Source organism: Dromaius novaehollandiae, chromosome 5, assembly GCF_036370855.1.
Source record: "Dromaius novaehollandiae isolate bDroNov1 chromosome 5, bDroNov1.hap1, whole genome shotgun sequence".
NCBI lineage: Eukaryota > Metazoa > Chordata > Aves > Casuariiformes > Dromaiidae > Dromaius > Dromaius novaehollandiae.
Genome location: NC_088102.1, coordinates 7520204 through 7538706, shown reverse-complemented (window position 1 = coordinate 7538706; position 18503 = coordinate 7520204). Strand labels below are relative to the sequence as shown.

Below are 18503 nucleotides of genomic sequence, written 5' to 3'. Positions count from 1 at the left end.
AGAAGTCCCCACAGTGTTTGTGTGCTTAGAAACACCCGTTCTACAAACTTGCCAAAGCCACGTTTAGCATCATGTCAATGTACCCCCAGCTTACAGGCTTCTGCGTTTGCTGGCTTCTACTACGAGCTTTGTTAATCTGGAGTCCCCTTGAGTAAAGGTTCATCAGCTTCCACGAAACCTGGAAGTTTCCCTTTGGGATGTTAGGAGCCCCCAGTTGGATCCGATCAGTCCTGTCCTGTGTGAACAGCCCCCACTGAAGTATTCTCCCTCTGAATGTTTGGAGGGTAAAAAAATCGGGTAGCTCGTTTTTCTAGGACTAGATCCTGAAATCTTTCTGAGGCAGAAATGTGACCATAGGACACCCAAAGGTGTGTGCTTCTTCCGTCATTCACGAAGATGCTGGCAGCTGAAAACATTCTCCAACTTCTGCTCGAATGCTAAGTTTCATTTGACTTACGTACCACTCAGACTGAGAAATCTGGGTCAACATCTCCTTTTTTTTTTTTTTTTTTTTTTTGACACAGCTGAAGACTTACTCATTTTGATCCACGTTATGGGACAGTCTCCTCCCACATCCTGCAGGGAAGCTGCGGTCCCCTTACCAAGCTCCAAGACAAGGAGGTTCTCTGCATATTTTCGCGATGCCTGGCAGCACAGGCAGTGCCTCTTCTGCCATTACCACATAGAATTGCAAGGGTGGAAAGAGATTTTTCCATAGGCTCTGTTATGCATACTGTTACGAACTTTTTAATGTCCAGCTAATTAAAACCCTGACAGTTGCAATGGCGTGTTGTTCTATCAGGGCTCAGTCTGATGGCCCCCAAAGTCCGCAGGAATCCTTCTGCAGATCTTAACAGTGTTTGGATCTGGTGTGAATAGGAACCTTTATAGGTACAGGCAAAATATATGTCTATATCATGTATATGTACAGTGACATGCAGAGGTGTGATGCGAACTGCATGTCCCAATGCCTGGGAAGGCAGGAGAATCTCAGGTGACTTATTCTCTACAAAGCACAGGAAATTGTTAAAAGCAATACAGATGGCAAATGAAAAGCACGCTGCAGCACTGCTCAGGACAGGCACTCTGCTCTCACCCTGCCCTGTGCAAGGGGGATATGACCCTGCAAAGCCCCTAACGCTTCTTGGCACATATAGTCCTATAGATTTCAAAAAGGCTACTTGGGAGACTAAGGGCTAAAGACTACTCATGGGGGTAGCAGTTTGCAGGATCAGGGTTGCATATGGTGACAGCTCAGTCCTCCTCCTGCCATGCAGGAGGCCAGGGGAAAAAAAAAGGCACTTCTGGGGAAATAGTTAAAGCGACGAGGATTTACTAGAGCAGTGTTACACTGCCCATGCAGCTCGCTCAGTTTGCTGTTGCTAGCGGCTCAGATATTGTCCAAGCTGTCCTGCTCATCAGAGCATGAACTCTGAAAACACTTAGCCACTACCAGCTCTGTGCATTATTTCAGCTGGAAGAACCATGGTAGGTAAAGTAACGATGATGGATCTAAACGATAATAAAGTCTCCCTGTTGAAAATTTAAAGTGCTATACAACTATTTTTAGTGACCTCTCCAGCTGAGATAATGCAGAAAGCTAACTAGACGTGAGCGTCCATCTTAGGTGAATTGACTCGTACAGTTTGCAAACCAAGGTGAATTGTAGAAGGTTAATGTTCATGCTCCAATACAAGAGATTGTACAAGAGCTATATAAAAAGGTGTATACTGTGCATGTAAAGAAATAACCTATTAAATATCTAATGTGGATGCAATGTTTTCTTTCTTTGAGCACATTTATTTCTGTAATGGACATTTATTTGACTAGGAACACTCAGAGCTACCTTCCTTGTTTCCTCCTCCTTCCTCTCCCTCTGTTTGTATATATGTGAATGATGTGTGTAGGCATGAGAGACAGAGAAAAGTTTTCTCTTTGACTCGGGAAAACAAAGGCTTCCTGGGTGGGGTGGTCTGATGCGATGTTGAGGGAAGGCATTTGCATTGAATTTTTCAAACAGAAAAGACATTAAAGAAAATTAAACAGAATTTTTCCTTCCTTCAAATGTGCCCCAAACCTGAGTTCTTGGGTCAGCATTTTCAAATTCAGGACCTTAAAATGAGGCCTCTATACCCATATTTTTTGCATTCCTAAACAGAAGAGTTGAGCACTTGCAGCTCTCCTTGCTTGCGAGGAGATGCAGAACGCTGGATGCCTTTGCCGAACGAGGCCCTTATCCCAGGATTGCTGCGGCAAATGCTTCGCCGCTCAGAATTCATTTATCTTGGAAGGGCTCCTGCATCCGGGAGCTGAGCCTGCTCCCCCTCCCAGCCAAAGCCTCAGATGGCAATTAGCAACATCAATAAGTGATGGAACAAATACTTGTCTCTAACACAACAAGCAACAGACAGAGCAGCTCATTCGCTTTGCTTTGAGGCTGCATCGCACACCTTAATTTTTTATATTTCATCTGTTAAAAGCCCCAGTCCTACAAACACTTAGTTTTGCGATGGCACACTTAAAAGTCAATGGGTGATGAAGTCTTTGGATGGGTGAAAGATAAGGCCTAACACGGCAAGGCCCCGGGGTGAAGAGCAGTATCCATCAAGTCCCATGCACAGCAATGATGCCCCCGTAGGGAAGGTTTTCAGCTGAGTTCCCCTGACGCCATTTAGCAAAGAGCTTCTGGAACGGAGAAATGAGTCTGTTCACCTCTTGGCTTCTGGGGATAGCAGCTTTCCAGCAGAAGCAAAACCAGAAGAACAGGACAGCGAGCAGCTAAAATATTGTAATAGGAGTGTTTACTAGTACTGCATGGTGATAAAATGAAATATACTGTGAAAAGCAGCTTTAAAAAGATGGAAACAGGTGAGCAGATCTGCCAAGGAGCCATGAACTGCAGGTTCACAAGCACCTGTGTGACTGATATTGCTTCAAGAGCTTTTGCACACAGGAAGCACCTCACCGCTGGAGCCCCAAAGTGCTTCTGATCCCTGGGTGACCTGTCCAACAAGTCTGATGGGGAGCACGCCAGCGGTGTAAGTGTAATAACCAGATAGGTTTGCATCCTTCTTTCGGTGCTTCACAAAGCCAACAAGACAACGGGATCATGGAGTGAGCGGGAACAACGCTCGGAGAAGCTAGACTTTTGCTCAAGAGTCTCCTCTCCCTCCATAGCCGACAGGGAGAGACAAGCTGCTGCAGATGGTGAAGTTGATCAGTGAGCTGATCTTCATCAAAACTACCTGGATCTTCTTGCTGCTAAGGACAGAGCGGGGAGAAGGTGGGACTGTCTCGCCGGGGGACGGAGGCAGATTTACTGTGCTGGGTTGCTGTGCTCGTGTACCTAGTGAGACGTTAGGTGCTTGGAGGCATCTGCCAAAAGAGCTTCTTTCTCCCACTGCTGTCCTGGGGCTCGGGGAGATGAGTGTCCCTAATGTCACCTTTGGGGCTCTCCATCCCCACCACGGCTCCAGGACCCGGCTGCCGTCCGGTGCTGGGAAGCAGGCGGGAGCAAGCACAGGAGGAAGGGACGATGAGCCAAGGTAATTCTGAACGACCTGTAAAGCTTTCAGATAGACTCAGAAAATAACATGGTCTGAAAAGCAGCCTCTGATATAAATGTCCTGATAGAGATGTTTACGAGAAGGCTTTTTTTTTTTTCACCATACAAACACAGCAATTTGCTCCCAGAAGAGCGGTTGCATATCCTTGTGTTTCTTTGAAGTGTCTGAAAATATCAGGCCTGCGTGTCCTTACATCTGTCTGACTTAGCTGTACATTTAATGGGGAATTATCCTCAAATACGAGCGTTCTAGAAAGCAAGCTGCCGTTCTGGCCTCAGGTACCTTCGTATCACGACTACGGTGTATGAAAGTGTTTCAAGAATTGCTTCTGAAGAAGCGTGTGTGTTTCAATAGGTAGCGCGGCTAGGTGAATTTAGGAGGAATGGGCTGCCTTCTTCCTGAATAGAACCACTAATGGTCATTGACGAGAAAAGTTTTCCTGCTGAAAAATGTTATGCCCCGCTCTCCCATTGTGGAGCTCTCCACTGAAATCGATGGGTCTTGAAAAGGAGAAGGTAGTGCTAGGATAAAACTACGCACTTGTCCTAGTAAAGCCTCAAATAATGTGTCACTGAGGGTTACTATGGGATTATTGAATAAAGGCTGAGAAGCTTGTTCTGCCCATCGATACAGGTGTGCGTGTGTGCCCATGCAGGTGTGCAAATCTCGGCGGTGGCTGTTTATCTCCTGGAGGCTCTCCTAGGAAATCTGCGTCCAGCTCTCATGAAGTCTGCAAAGAGACTGAACTTCTGAGGCTGTCACAAGTAAACCTTGGGGGTACTCGGGGCAAAGGGACACCACCTTTCTGTCCCTGCCACTGGATTGTGATAACCTGTCTGTTCATACCTTTATACCACACTGCTAATAAATAACCGGTAAATAAACAAATAACAGGAGGAATAGGTTTGGATGGAAATAGAGGTGTGTCTCAATCCTTCAGACTGTTTGGAATGTCTTAAATGATACAGTCCAGTTGTGTCCGTACTCGGAAAGTTAAACGGTATGAGGGCACTGAGATTCATCACTCACCCTGCTAAAATGTTAGAGGAGTCCCTGGCACAGCGTGGCCTCGGACCCGTTAGCCCTCTCCCACATGGTCCCTGCGTATGGGTCAATAGTCAGCATGGGCTACAGAGCCCTCCCCGTCCTCACTTCGGACACGGTCACCCGGCTTTGGCGGGTGGGAGAGCTGAAAAGCATGGAGCAGGTCACCCCACGCCAGCGGGCCACAGCGCCAGGACGTGTCATGTTCCACTCCTGTCCGACCCCGCCGTGGGTTTTACTTGGTGTGGTGCAAGAAGAGGCTTGGAGGGGGGGAGCACTGGGTGACTGGGCTTTCTGTGCCCAAAACCGTGCAAGTAGTGCTGAGGGCTGGTGCCCTGGGACTGACTCCACCGAAAGGTGCAGATGGCACGAGGTCCTCCTCTGACCTTCGATGAGTGTATCGAGGCAGCTGATGCAGGGCGTAGGGCCCTCGCAGCAGCCGGGGGAACAAAGGCACCGGCCCGCTTTAGTTTATAAAGTTTCAAGCTGCAAACTTTCCCCCAAACCGTATTTCTTGAGGGGAAGTGTGTCTGTGTCACAGAGGGGGTGACAGGGCCTGTGTCACAGGTCAGGGGGTGGCTGGGGTTAGCATGGGCTCACCAGGGAGTTTCTACATTTTGGGGGGCTTAGACTGACTGTGGCAAGGGAGGAAGGAGGGGGGGCCATTTGCTGGGATCCGGCTGGGGGTCTTACAGCCAGTCCTGAAAAAGAAAAGGGACCAAAAGGGCTGCATCCATCACCCCCATGCCGAGAAGAAAGGCTGATCGAGTGCAAAGTGCTGTATCCCTCGGAGGATCTAAAATGACATGTTTCTTCCCTTGATTCCCAGCTAGGGTTTGCCCTCCAGGGACCCCCCTCCAGAGGGGGAGACACAGCAAGGTCGGCCCAGGGTTCAGGCTGCTTCACGGCGCAGGGGCTGCTCGAGAGGCAGGTGAGGACACGGGACGCATGTCAAAGTCTGGCCTCCCTCTGCAACCCACAGAGCCCTTTCCCGTTGGCCTCCCACAGCTCCATCCTCCCCTCCAGCAGATGCGTTTGGATCTTCTTCTGGAAAGGACAGAAATAAGAATATGAAAGAGTGAACGCAAGGTGTGGTGGAGAGGCAGGTACCGCCCGCGCTGGGGAGCATCATGCTCTCTCTCACGGTATTACCCCCGCCTGAGCCAGGGGTAACTGGATCTGAGATCGACTCTGATCCTCCCAAGCCTTTAATTGGATGCGTGAAAGGTCCAAAACGCAAATCACTCTCATGCTCCATCCCCCCCCCCCCATGAGACACACCGTCGCCTTGTCACACAAGGACGCTCGCTAATGAACCCGGCCTCCTTTCCAGCCTCCGATGCCAGCAAGCGCCCGGGACAGCAAGCCAGAGAAGCCCTTTGTAAGGGGGCGGGGGGGGGGGGACATTCAGTACCTTTCCAGACACCCACCCTTTCTCGTCCCGCAAAGCCAACGCCGCGGTGAGGCGCCGGGCAGACGGCGGCGGCCGGACAAGCCAGGAGCGGTTGCTCCCTTGCGTGGGAGCAGCGGCGGGGCCGGGCGGCAGCCCCGACCTGCAAGCCGTTCGCTTCCCTCGCTTTTTTCCTTTTTTTTCCTTTTTTTTTCTTTTTTTTCTTTTTTTTTTTTTTGCTCTTGCAAAATCAATTTGCGGACAGCTCCCTCCTGTCCCCCCTTTGCAAACTTGTTAGCCATTCAGCCCCGGCGAGCACTCGTAAGCGTCCTTTGTCCCAGGGAGGGCTGGAGCGCCCTTCATTAGCAGTGATTACTCTGAGCAGTTTGACAGCCTCCCAGCCCGCTGACAAGACTTTCCCATTCAGGCCTGCCCGGGGCTGCCCCGCTCCTCAAAAGAAACGGAAATATTCAAACATTTGTCCCCCCCTCCCCAGCTGAATAGAGGAAAAGCTGTTTCTCTTATCCGCCCTCCCCATTCACTTCACTTTTGATACAATATTTTCCTTCTTTGTTAAGCCCGAGAGAGAGGGGTCAAGGCAGACTTTTTAGCGACCCTTTTCTGAGCGTTTTGTTTAATGTAAATACAAGGTCCTTCCCGTTATTATTATTATTTTTAAAACAGCCGAAGGCTGTGGAAGGCGACAGCTCGGGCTGAGCTTTTTTAAAAAAAATTAAAATTTAAAAATAAAAAAGAAAACGCCAGGGCTTCGTCCACGTGCGAAGGAAAAGGGCAGAGGGGGGGGGAAAAAAAGCTGCGGCCGCGGGCGATGCTCAGCGCTCCGCGGCCCCGGCGCCGCCGCGGCTCTTGCCGGGTCGCTCCGGCTCTGCTTTCCTTGGCAGCCGCGACCGTTTCGAAGCAGCTTTTTCCTTTTTTTCTTTTTTTTTTTCCTGTGTGTGCTCTCCCTGTGGTTGGAGGGACAGAGCGGCTGCAGGTAGATGCCCAGATAGCTCACCCGAAAGATTCAAAATAATTTATGCGATTTAAACCCTTTGTCGAAATAAATAACACTCACACTTTCGCCGGTTGTCCGAGCTATTTAGTTAGGAAGAAAACCCTTATTATTTCTAGAGGTTCACTGTATACATTCATATAATTATCTGCCTCTTTATATGTCCTTCCCGAAAGCCTTAATTTCCAACGAATAAACGCGAGCGACTGTTCCGGAGAAGCCGACGGAGACATTTCAATCCGCTTCAACAGCTCTGGGGAAAGAAGCGAAGTAACGCGGTCTGTTTTAGCGTATTCCGCTCTCGGGCGAAATCGGATTTCGCCCTGCCCGGTGGCCGGGGGAAAGCGCTGCCTGTCAGCGAAATAACCAAGGCGAGCAGCGCCCAAAGGGCCCGACCCGCCGCGCTGCCCGGGTGAGGGGCGCCGAGCGGTGCGGAGCTCTGCCGCGCAGACCGCGGGCGCGGAGCGGGGCGCTGGCGACAAACCCGGCCGGCTTAAAAGGCAGCAAACGCGGTGTAACAGAAGAGGCGATGTTTGGGTGCCCAGCCCCTCTCCCAGCCGCATGTCCTCAAAGGGGGCTACAAATCCCCGAGGCGCAAACCGGCCCCGCTCCCCCTCCCCAGCGCGCCGCTGAGCCCGCTCGCAGAAAACCCATTTATCGCTCCCAGATTTGCCCGTTCCCGACACCGTGAGATACTCCCCGCCGGAGAAGCACTTGCCTCTAAACGGACTTAAAAAGCAGCTAGTAAATACCTGCTACCTGCCCCGTCCCTCTGACGCTCGGTAAGGCAAACTAATGCCCAGCACGGACACGCTCAAATGCAGGTTTAGCTGCCGAGCCGACGTATTTTAAGCTTTAAATGCAAACTTAGAGGGGGGAAACCTAGCGCTGACATGGGAATATGCCTCCTGCCAGGCTGGCAATAATTAATCTCTTAAGGGAGCTGAAACGGCCGCAGCCCCGGTGCCCCCGGGCCGCCCCCGGGAGCCGGGCACTGCCCGCGGCCGGCTGCGGGGCTTCGCGGCTAACCCGAGCCGAGCAATCAGCTTAGCGGGCAGGCAGCCTCCGAGGACAGGCGAGTAACCGCAATGCGAGCGAGCAGACAAAAAAAGCACAGCTCAGGCGATTTAAAGATCAATGTCAAATTGTATAATATAAAATCCTTCTGCCGAGGGAAAAAGTTTAGCGCGCCCCTTGGACCTGGCGTTTGGTCTCCTGCAGCGGAACCGCTGCAAAACGGAGCGAGGCAGCCGCACCGCGGGGACGCCGCTGCCCGGCGCGGGGGACGCGGTCGGGGCTCGTTTCGCCCCCTTGCCAGGCGCGGAGGGCTGGTAATTCCCGAGCATCATCTCTTTGCATGTAGGTCAAGGGAGGAAGCCTGCTTGGCGTCCCCGGCTGCGCTGTCCCCACGCTCCCTGCCTTCCCCGGCCCCCCTCCTGCTCCCCCCGGCTCCCCGCCTCGCAAAGCGGCCGCAGCCCGGTCGCCGCGACCCGGCTGTTTCGGCTCCTGCCGAGCTGGCGGTGGAAACACGGGGCCTCGGAGAGCTGCTCTGCCTGAGCTGGCGGGCTTGAGAGCGGCACGGTCATGGCAAAGCAGATCCCAGGGTCGTTCGCCAAGTATTTTATTATGGTTTTAGGCTGCTTCATACAGTTTCGTCCTGCACATGCTCTACAAGTCACCTGTGCACATAGAGAACAAGCAAAAAATAATAATAATAATTAATAATAATAATAGAAAAGATCTACTATAGCAATCCCTTAAATAAGTAAATAAACATTATATATATATATATATGTATATAAAACCCTTTAAAGTAAAGCAAAACCCAACCAAACGAGCGGCATCTTCTCGACACGACCCCCCCCCGCCGCGGGACAAGGGAAGGCGCTCCGACGTTTTGCAACTTGGCATTCGTTTTTTTTGCGTTTTTGTTTGTTTCGTTCTGCGCGATTTTTGTTGTTGTTGTTGTTCTTGAGGCATCAGTTCTGCAAATCCTGTAGAAACGAAGGCGACAACGATTTTCCTCACGGTTTTTAACGCCGTCTCGCAGGGCCGGGGGGGTCGGCGCGTCGCCGGGCAGCGCTGCCGGCGCGGAGGAGCCCCGCGGGGGCGGGCGGCCGCGGCCCCCGCTCCGCCGTGGCGCTGGGCTCAGATGTCACATTCACTGTCGCTGGACGTGATGGAGATGGCGGAGGTGGCCGCCTTGCTGGAGAGGCTGGCGGCGGGGCTGGAGGCGGCCCCCGCCGCCTCGCCGCCGCTCTCCTCCTCCGCTCGCAGCGAGCGCACCGAGCCCTGCGCGAGCACCTGCTGCTGCAGCCTGCAAGGAAGCGGCACACTGAGCATCCCGGCCGCAGCCCCCGGCCCGCGCCGCCCCCGCCCCCGCCCCCGGGCTGGGCCCCCCCGGCTGCTGCTCGCTGCTTCCCCGGCCGCCCTCGGCCGGAGGGCCGGGAATTTCCCGGGCTTCCTCTCCAGCAGGCCTGAAATCTTCCCCCTCGGCTGGGGCAAGCGGCTTCCCCCAGCCGCAATTCTGCTCTTAAAAATAAAAAAAAAAAGAAAAGAAAAAAAAAGGAAAATAAAAAAAGAAAATAAAAGAAAATAAAAAGGAAAATAATAATAATAAAAAGAAATAAAAGAAGTATCGGAAGTATCCCAAGAAACGTGCCCGGGTGGCTCCGAGCCGCATGGGGTACGGGAAAGGGGTGTCTGCGGGGCCGGGAAAACTCGCCGGTGCGTTTCTCCCTGCTCAGCCGCCAAACGCGGCCCTTTCGTGGGGTCACCGCAGCCGGGGGCCGGGCGGCCCCGGCCCTGCCCGCCCCCCCGAGCAGAGCGGCCCCTGCGCTGAGAGAAAAGCCGTCGGTTTTCTCCCGCAGCTCCTGACCTAGCCGGCTGCGGTGCCGGGGGCGGCCGGGCCTCCGCTCCCCGGGGCGGCCCCGCCGGGGCGGGCAGCACCTACCTGTTCTTGGCGGCCGCCGCCCTGTCCCTTTGCCGGCGGTTTTTGAACCAGTTGCCCACCTGCGTGGGGGTAAGTCCCGTGGCCTGCGCCAGCTCCCGCTTTTTGCTGGGGTTGGGGTAAGGGTCCTGCAGGTACCACTCGCGCAGCAAGTGCCTGGTCCGCTCCTTGAAGCAGTGCGTCTTCTGCTCGCCGTCCCAGATGGTGCGCGGCAGCGGGAACTTCTTCCGCACGCGGTACTTGTCCACCGGCCCCAGCGGGCGGCCGCGCAGCTTCTCCGCCTCCTGGTAGTGCGCCTCCAGCCAGAGGGCCTGCAGCTTGCCGTGGGACTCCTTGGTGAACTTGTGGTTCTCCAGGATGTGGTAGAGCTCCCGGTAGCTCCCGGTGTGGAAGGCCACGACGGCGCGGGCTCTCAGCACCGACTCGTTCTTGTTGAGGGCCTCGCATGCCGCGGGGGCCACGGGCAGCGACCAGAGGAAGCGGCCCAGGCGCTCCACGTCGCCGCTCTCCTCCAGGGTCTCGCAGACCCCCGCCACCTGCTGCGGGCTGAAGTTGAGGATGGGCAGCTGGAACATGGGGGCGGCGCCGCGCTCCGCGCTCCGCGCCGCGCTGCCGGGCCGCGGCCCCGGCGGCCGCCCCGCCGCCCGCTCCTGCCTCCGCCGGCGCGGCGGGGACGGCGGCGCTGGCTGTGCCGGGAGAGGCGACGGGCAGCGCTCGGCGGCTCCGGCGACTGGGGGCGGCGGGCAGGGGCGAGGCGAGGAGGATGGAGCAGGGGGAGGGCGGGCGAGGGGGGAGGGAGGGAAGGGGAAGGGAGGGAAAGAGGGGACGGGAAACGGCGGAGAGCGCGCGCACACGCGCTGCCGCAGCGGAGGCGCCCGGCGGAGGCGCCCGGCGCTTTGGCCGCCGCCTCCCCGCGGCGGGGCCGCCGCCGCCGCCAATCACGGCCGCGGGCAGCGCGGCGCCTTCAGCACCGCCCGCGGCTCGACAGCGCCCGCCGCCGCCCGGGACCCCCGGCCCCCCCCCCCCCGGGAGAGCTGGGGGAGGATACAGCGGTGCTGGGGTCCGCGGTGCGGCTGGAGGGCTGCGACCGCAGCTGGGCTTGGAGAATAACCCCCCTTCTCCCTGCCGCTGACTTCCCGTCCCTGATACAAGTAATTAACTGTAAGGAGCTCAAGCAAAGCTTTATATCTATCTATACATATTTATAATTTCTTTTTCCACCTTTAAGGCCTTTAAATTTAATTTCAATTGTTTTCGGCTGACCGGCCCTGAATAGACGCCGAGAATCGTCGCGGGGAGTGAGAAGTCATCTGTAGGTCAGGACGGCGACTCGCAGCAGATTTCAGGAATCTTTTGAAATATTGATCGCTCGGGGGTGATCATTCCCCGCGGGGTTTCCTTATCCCCACGCCCCGAGCGAGCGATCCCGGGGCTGCGAGGGAGACGGACGCCCGACTGCCCCTTTCCCCACTCCGCGGAGGGGAAGCGGAGCGGGGTAACCTCCAGCGCTCTCGGGGCAGGAGTGAAATCACTTTCTCAGCTGTTAGGAAACAATTTGTTTTCTGGAGAGAGGAAAAAAACAAGCAGCCACGCTTTATTCTACATAGAGCCGCTCAGTGACAATTTCTTCCCGGGAACATTAGGGGCCATGCTCGGAAAGGCAGCATATATTTTGAATTAAGCTCAATATGTTCTCTCCTCTGCTCTTTGCAACGCATTTTTTTCTGGAACACTTGTCAAAGAAATGCCTCTTTAATTTGATATCTTGTCGCTGTTTCTTTCCCCCCCTTTCTTTTCTTCTTTGTTTATTTTTTTCTTTATTTTTTCTTTATTTTTTCTTTATTTTTTAGGAAGCTCCTTTGCCAGTTGCCCATAGCCTGAAATTAACTAAATTTACATTTTCTCCAATCATTTCTCCGCAAAAAGGAGCTGGACTGGGGCTCGCCCTCTTTTCTTTAGTATCAAGTACAATTCGTCTTTTGCTTGTGAAGATTTGGTAAATCAGAAGGCAGATAGATAGCGCAGATGGTCGGAGGTGTCGGGTCAGATTATGGTACGCCTCAGTACAGTGCTAAGCTCATTCTGACGGAAAACCCTGATATTATTTTCACAGATCTACACAGTTCACTTGAAAAAAACCCTCCGAGCCATTTACATCATTTATGTGAGGCTCACAGCTAGCGGGATGGAAAAGCTTTCAATACTGCTCATTTTCATAAAAACCGACAGAGCTGGGGAGACATAAAAGCACATACAAAACTCACGAGTTCAGAGACACTTAATAGAAACTTAAAAAGGGGAGGGGGCTACGCTTCGGCTTCACCTTGCAGATCCAGGTTTGATATGTCAATCGGCTTAAGGGAAAGGAGAAAAGACAAAAAAAATCACGTAAAAATCAAATATCATCTGTAAATGTTGCTGAGGTTCAAGCGCTGAGGGAGAGGTCCCCTGCCAGCCCCTCTCCGCCAGGGAGAAGCCGTCATGGAGCGGCTCAGTGAAGGATCCCAAAGACCCCACCGGAGAGGGGAAAGCAGTTCATCCAGACGGGACGTATTGTTATTTCTCTCGTTATCACTGTGAAGTCTTTAAAAAAAATGTTTTTTTTAAGCGTGCACATGATCTGGTGCGGGAGTTAGTGGGTTGCAGCAGGATGGCCATGAGCGGGGCGAGCCGTAACGAAAGCCAACCTGCCGGATGAAGAAGTGCTCTGTAAGATGAAGAAGTGCTCCGTAAGATGAAGAAATGCTCTGCAGGATGCAGAAATGCTCTGCGCGATGAAGAAGTGCTCTGCACGATGAAGAAGCGCATCCTTAAGCGCAGGGAGAGCCACGGCGGGGCGAGGCGCTGCCCCCCAGGTCCCCAGGGCCGGGCCCGGCTGGGGAGATGCTGACAGCCCTGCTGGGGGCAGAGAGGGGGGAAAAGGGGACACCGAAAACACCTAGGAGTCCTGTCCTAACCGTTTAGGGTGACCGGGGAGGGGGGGAACAGCCCAGCCCCGGCCGCTCTGCACCTCCTGCAGGTGTAAAGGCCGGGGTGGGGATTTGGGAAGTGGCAGCACCAGGGCCACGGGGTCCTCCCGACCCTTCCCCCCCGGGCAGTTAGACGGCAGGGAGAGAATTTGGGGCGAAAGCAGCAGCCTCCCAGCTGCGGCGGGGAGCGACGGCTGAGCGCCCAGGTGTGCGCCGGGCGCGCCCGCTTCGCTTCTGCACCGTCCGTGTGCCAGGGGCACTGCTCGGGACAGCACTGACCAGCGACGGCAACGGCTCTAAAGCAGGCAACAGCCCTGACCTCTGCTACAGGTAGCGCCAGGGGTTATCCCCGCAGAGACCAACCCACTGGAGACCGAGGAATAAAACTGCACCTTAAAAATGATTCATCGGAAATAAAATACTGCCATCAATTTGTATTTGCCCTTCGGCCTGCGGACAGGACGTCCCTCGGCAGCGTCCCAAAGCGAAAATATAGTCAGCAGTTCAACTACACTAGGTCGCAGAGTCGCAGTCACTAGAGGTCATTTATCCAGAATGAGTTTTCAGACGCGGCAGAGGTGCAAATATCTTTTTTAAAACCTCTGACCAGCATTCAGGATTGCGATAAAAAATACCGCCGGGAACGAAAAGCCCCGGGCGGCTCCTGCGCCGCGCCCTGGCCCCGAGCGCGGCTTTCCGCCCCCTTCCCCGGCTCGTCCCGGGCAGTCGGCGGAGCAGGGATGCTCAGCGAGAGGAGGGTGCCCGGGGCCGCTGAGAGAAAAGGTTTTTTAAAGAAATGCCCGTGCCCTGCGCTCGCTGTCGCGGTGCGGCCGCCGCGGGACCGCACCGGGGCTCCCGGGGCCGCTTTCCCCGCCGCGGACCGGGGCTCGGCGGAGGAGGGAGCCCGGGCTAAGCCCAGGCTGACTATGAGCTCGGGAGGGAAAGGACCGGCATTTCTAGCCTTCAATCTCGCACAAAGCCGTTGCCTCGGCGTTTCCTTTACTTCCAGGGCTACGTGCAACTTTAAACGCTGAACACCGCGCCCCGGAGAAACCCTGCGTTGGTTAAGCAGCCCTAGAGCATCAGGTAGCCTTAAAATCTCCCCACATCTTCAGGCCAACGATGGAGTTACACAGTGTCACCGTGTGTTTCCTTTTATTATTTTTAGAGTGTCATCCTTGCTGAAACAGCAGCCGCCACCACTCCTTTTATTCATAAAAAGAGTTATGCTTAAAGCTGTAATCTCCTTAATATTAGGAAGTTGTATAGGTTGGTTCCTCACTTAAATTACTGATACCTGCCATAAGCACTGAAGTGTCCCTTAAATGCTGTCGATCGACAAAGATGTTCCCCGGATAACCCATTTCCACTCTCACACCATGCATTTATTAACTCTTGGCCCTTCTGCTTACAATCTCGGTTTCCTGTAACATGACAGTATCGGACGCTGGCTGAGGTATTTGATGTTAGGAGAAAGCAGCGCTGAAAACTCAAAAGCCCAAATTATTTAGAGATGGGTAAGAAAAGACCGTCCTCGTACAAGGCCCTTGTAGAGGCCAGGGCTGCTGGTGGGAAGGATCCACTGGCCAAGATTTCTCCTCAGTTTTCTCAAGGGCGTAGCCGCGGGCCTGGTTTTATAGCCCCTCAGCCATCTGAATTTGGTTGGCCGGTAACTTTTCCTGAAGGTACATACACAAAACACTGAATCTTCTTTTTTTAACTTGTGTTTCAGGTAAAATTGTCTCTTTCCTTAAAAAAACCTGATTTCTGTCAGGGCTTTCTCCAAAAATTCGAGCAAAAGGGAAGAAACAAAAATTAGTACTTCAAACGAATCTGAACGCTTTTGCCCATTCGGATGTTTTTTTCCCTAGTGAGTCCCTCCTTTATACCTTCTTTCCGACTTAGGAAGTTTTTTCCCCAACAAGTCCCTCTTTTACACCTTCTTACACCCTTAGGAAGTTTTTTCCCCTCAGAAAGAAGGCATTCTTGGGGCTCCCTCCCTTTGGAAGGAAACCGAGAGCTGGAGTCATACGGAAAACTGTTTCAGGCATATGGAAATGCAGAAAGACCCTTCAAATATTCCATGTTCCCCCCAGGGTGAGGAAGGAGGGCTGTCATGAAAACACGTATTTAACAGACAGCAAGAATGTGAACAATTCATGGGAAAAGTGAAAAAAAAAGGGATTAGTCCATTTTTGCGGACGATCCCGGGGAGCTAGCAGGTCCCTGAGCATTACAGAGCTGTAAGGGCCAGTACTTTAGCCTCCTCGTGCTACCTGCTCGTTTCCTTTCTGAAATAATAAGACTCATTTAGGTTGAAAAGAAAGGCATGGGGCTGGGACACGTTTATCCCTTTCCTGTTCCTCTCCAGCGGCAACCGCTCCCCCGCTGCGTCCCCAAAGCGCTCGGCGGGAATGCTGCTTCCTGCCGGCCGCTCCGCTATTGTGCTAGTTTAGACACCGGCCACCCTCCCTCTCCGGGAGGAAAATCGCTGGAGACTTGGGAAGCAGAAGAAAACACCGCTTCCCTGCTCTTTTCTTGGGGGACTTGGCCCTGGAGACCCTCCCACATGCATTGCCAGTGTTGGCTGAGCCCCTGCCTCCAGCCCAGGGGCCTGTGTTGTCCCTGCACCGAAATCCCTGCTTTTTCTGACCCTTTCCACCAGCTGGAGAGGGAGCAGCGAGCTGAAGGGAGCTCGCAAAATCAGAAGGCAGGGGCACGAGCAGTAAGAGCGAGGAAGCTGAAGGCCACGGAGAGGCAGTGTTAGGACTTTTTGCTGGGGTAGTCTGAGATCCCGGTGGTCTGCCAGGCTGGGGGGAGCTGGTCATGGAGCCCTTCCAGAGCCCTGCACTGACCACATCTCCTTCCAGAGGAACGCAACCCATCCATCGACCAGCCGAGATGATGCTGTGGAAGAGTCCTTCCTGCTTGCAGGCTGATAAAGAAAGTAGGGTTTGGGGTTTTTTTTTTGAGGCATGTTATCGCAAAACAAGGCAAAACAAGGAAGACCTAGTGGGATGCAAAGCTCCCCTTTCTCCAGAAACCCTTCTGGCGAGGGTACAGTGATCCCCTCGGGTCAGCTCTCCCTGTAATAAACTGGCGGGTTAAAAGAGCTCCTGGGCCCTGGCAAGCCCCAGTGGGGCTCCTGACAGTCCCGAGGCGGAATGAACTGGGAAAATCCCTGCTGGCTTTGCCCAAGTCTGCTAAAATGAATGACAGCTTTCCGGGCCAGCTCGTCCCTGGTGATGGAAACAATGGGCAATTCAACTTCTTGTAGTATAGTTCATTAAATAACATAGAGCTGCTGAGACACCAAGAGATCTTAATGGACATCATAGACATTAAGTGCTACTCTGATATTAAACTTCAGTTTCTGGAAGTTTCCGTGGCGCCGGGGGCAGATAGGCCCTTCCCAGCAGCGCTGCGCACAGCAGAGGCCTCAGGCGTTCGGCTTCCAGAAAAACTTCCCGCTTATTCAACGAACACCCGTGACAGTGTTCCTCGGGGGACCCTGCTCCGAAAACGCTGGGATTCGCCTCAGGCGGAGCAACGCCGATTCCCTCATTCACCTCAGCTATGGCGAGGGGAGAGTGCTCCTGACAGGCAGGAAAACAGCCCAAACCCGCTGCCGCTACAGCCCGGCGGAGGGAAGCGTCAGGCATTTTCGCCTCACGACGCCGCACACAAATAAAGAAACGCCGGCCATTTTGTTAGCGTGACTTGTGCCTGGGGCCTGTCCGCGCAGGCAGGAGGCATTTGCACCAACCATGGCGGTCGGTACCACTAGCCTTTCCCCAGCACACCTCAGCTTAAAGCACTCCATGGCATGAAGCATGGCACCATCACACAGTTTTAAAGCATCAGCAAGCCAGGCCACATCTTGGGACATGAGATGTGGAGCCACCATCACAAGGGTAAGCTGCCATCTTAGGGTACAGCAGGACAGGCTGCTCCCGTTTAGCACTGAATAAATAAAGGTGCAAAATACCCAAATGTGTGTGCTTCTGCTGAGTTTATCAGGCTTGGAGGAGGCCTTAAAGCATAACACGTGTGGGGTTTCAGCTAGGCACCCAAACTTGCCATTTTTGCGCTGCCGGTGGCTTTTAAACCCCCAGCGCTGCGCTGTGCTTTGGGAAGATGCTGCCTGAGGCGACAAGGAAGGCGGTGATGACTTAGGGGCTGATCGTGGCGGAGCAGCGCGGGCGGCTCGGCGCCGTCTCCCCGGTAGATGGAGCATCCTCCTCGCTTTTCGCGAGCCGCGCCGCTCCGCCGGCCCCGCGCCCCGCGGCGGGGAAACCGCCGGCCTTTCCCTCGCCGCCGGCGCCGCTGAGGCGAGCGGCTACTCTCCGCGGCGGGCAGGAGCCCGCGGCTCGCGCCCGGCGCCGCACCCTCCTGCCTAGGGCCGCCCGGCCATTTTCCCGCCTCGCCGCGGCTGCGAGGCAGAGGGCGACGCGGAGCACGGCGCCGCCGCGCCTCCCGTCCCGCCACCTTTGCGCAGGGCCCCGGCGCGGCCGCTCCCCGGGGTACGTTGGCGGCGGGTCTGGGCCGCCCTCGCCTCCCCCCACCCCGGGCGTGAAGCTCAGGAGGCGGCGGGTGGGGGCCATGTTGTGCCCCGGCGGGCCGCGGCTTCCCTCGCCTTCTCCTTCCCTAACGGCGCAGGGCCGCCAGGCCCGGCCACCTCCCAAGTGCGGGCGGCACCCCACGACGCCGAGCCCGCAGCGTTTTGAGGGCTGCGACGCCATCGCCCCTCTGCCGCCCAGGGGCACCCGCTGCTCCGCTCAGGCGTGGCCATTTTGTGGCGCTCACCCGCAGCCCCCGTGCTGTCCCGCAAGGTGGTTTTTCCCCTCCTGTTTTGTCAAAAACAGGCTTAATTTTTAATTCCAGGCATTCAGCGACTCTTCTGCGGCAACATCCTTCTTTTTAGTACATGCTGGAAAAAGTGAAACGTGTCACCTGAAGAAGAGGTCTGACTTTATGACAAATTTAAAGATGCATTATCTGTAGTTAGTAACGCAGTCGTTGTACATAACACACTCCAGCAATGCGTTTGAAGGCATAAATGTTAAAAACGGACTTCATAAACGAGCTCTACGATTATGCTAACCCAGATGTACTCACTGGAATTGTCACCAGTCAGGAAAGGGCTTCAATGTTGTTATAAACAGTGAAAACAGCAGGTTTTTAAACAAATAACCTTGCCTTGAATAGTGTTCAAGTCTCATTACCGGGTCCCAAAAACGATGTTACAAAAAAAGCCAGAGAAAGATAACAGCACTATGACAGGCAGAGGGTTTTTATCGGAGGTAAAAAGTTCATCTATAAATCTTAAGTCTACTAAATTTCAAGAAGAATCAAGTAATTACTTTTATAAGAGTTCTATACAACAATGAATAGCACTGGGAGAAATATGACTTTCTCAATATAAAAAAAATCAAAAATATTTTATAAAAATAATTAAAATTATTTGTATAAAACCAACAGAAATTAATACTGTTTTGCACAGCAGATAATGTATGGCATTAATTGTCATAGCAGATTTTTAAAGAATAAAAAGTCATACCAGTAAAAAATA

General features: G+C 53.9%; 1 protein-coding gene across 1 annotated transcript; it reads right to left on the bottom strand.

Annotated features, from left to right (window-relative positions):
- Positions 1 to 9142: 9142 nt before the first annotated feature.
- Positions 9143 to 10537, bottom strand: SIX6 (SIX homeobox 6). Its single transcript, XM_064513513.1, has 2 exons — positions 9966 to 10537; positions 9143 to 9329 (listed from the first exon to the last, which is right to left on the bottom strand). The coding sequence occupies exons 1-2, from the start codon at positions 10535 to 10537 to the stop codon at positions 9161 to 9163; spliced, it is 741 nt and encodes a 246-aa protein (XP_064369583.1). The 3' UTR covers positions 9143 to 9160.
- Between the last annotated feature and the right edge of the window lie 7966 nt (positions 10538 to 18503).

What these genes read in the sequence shown, in the direction of transcription:
- SIX6 (XM_064513513.1), bottom strand. Translation starts at nt 10,537, where the DNA reads ATGTTCCAGCTGCCCATCCTCAACTTCAGCCCGCAGCAGGTGGCGGGG. An exon ending in GCGGCGGCCGCCAAGAACAG is followed by an intron (nt 9,330 to 9,965) that starts GTAGGTGCTGCC and finishes GCTTCCTTGCAG; the next exon opens with GCTGCAGCAGCAGGTGCTCG.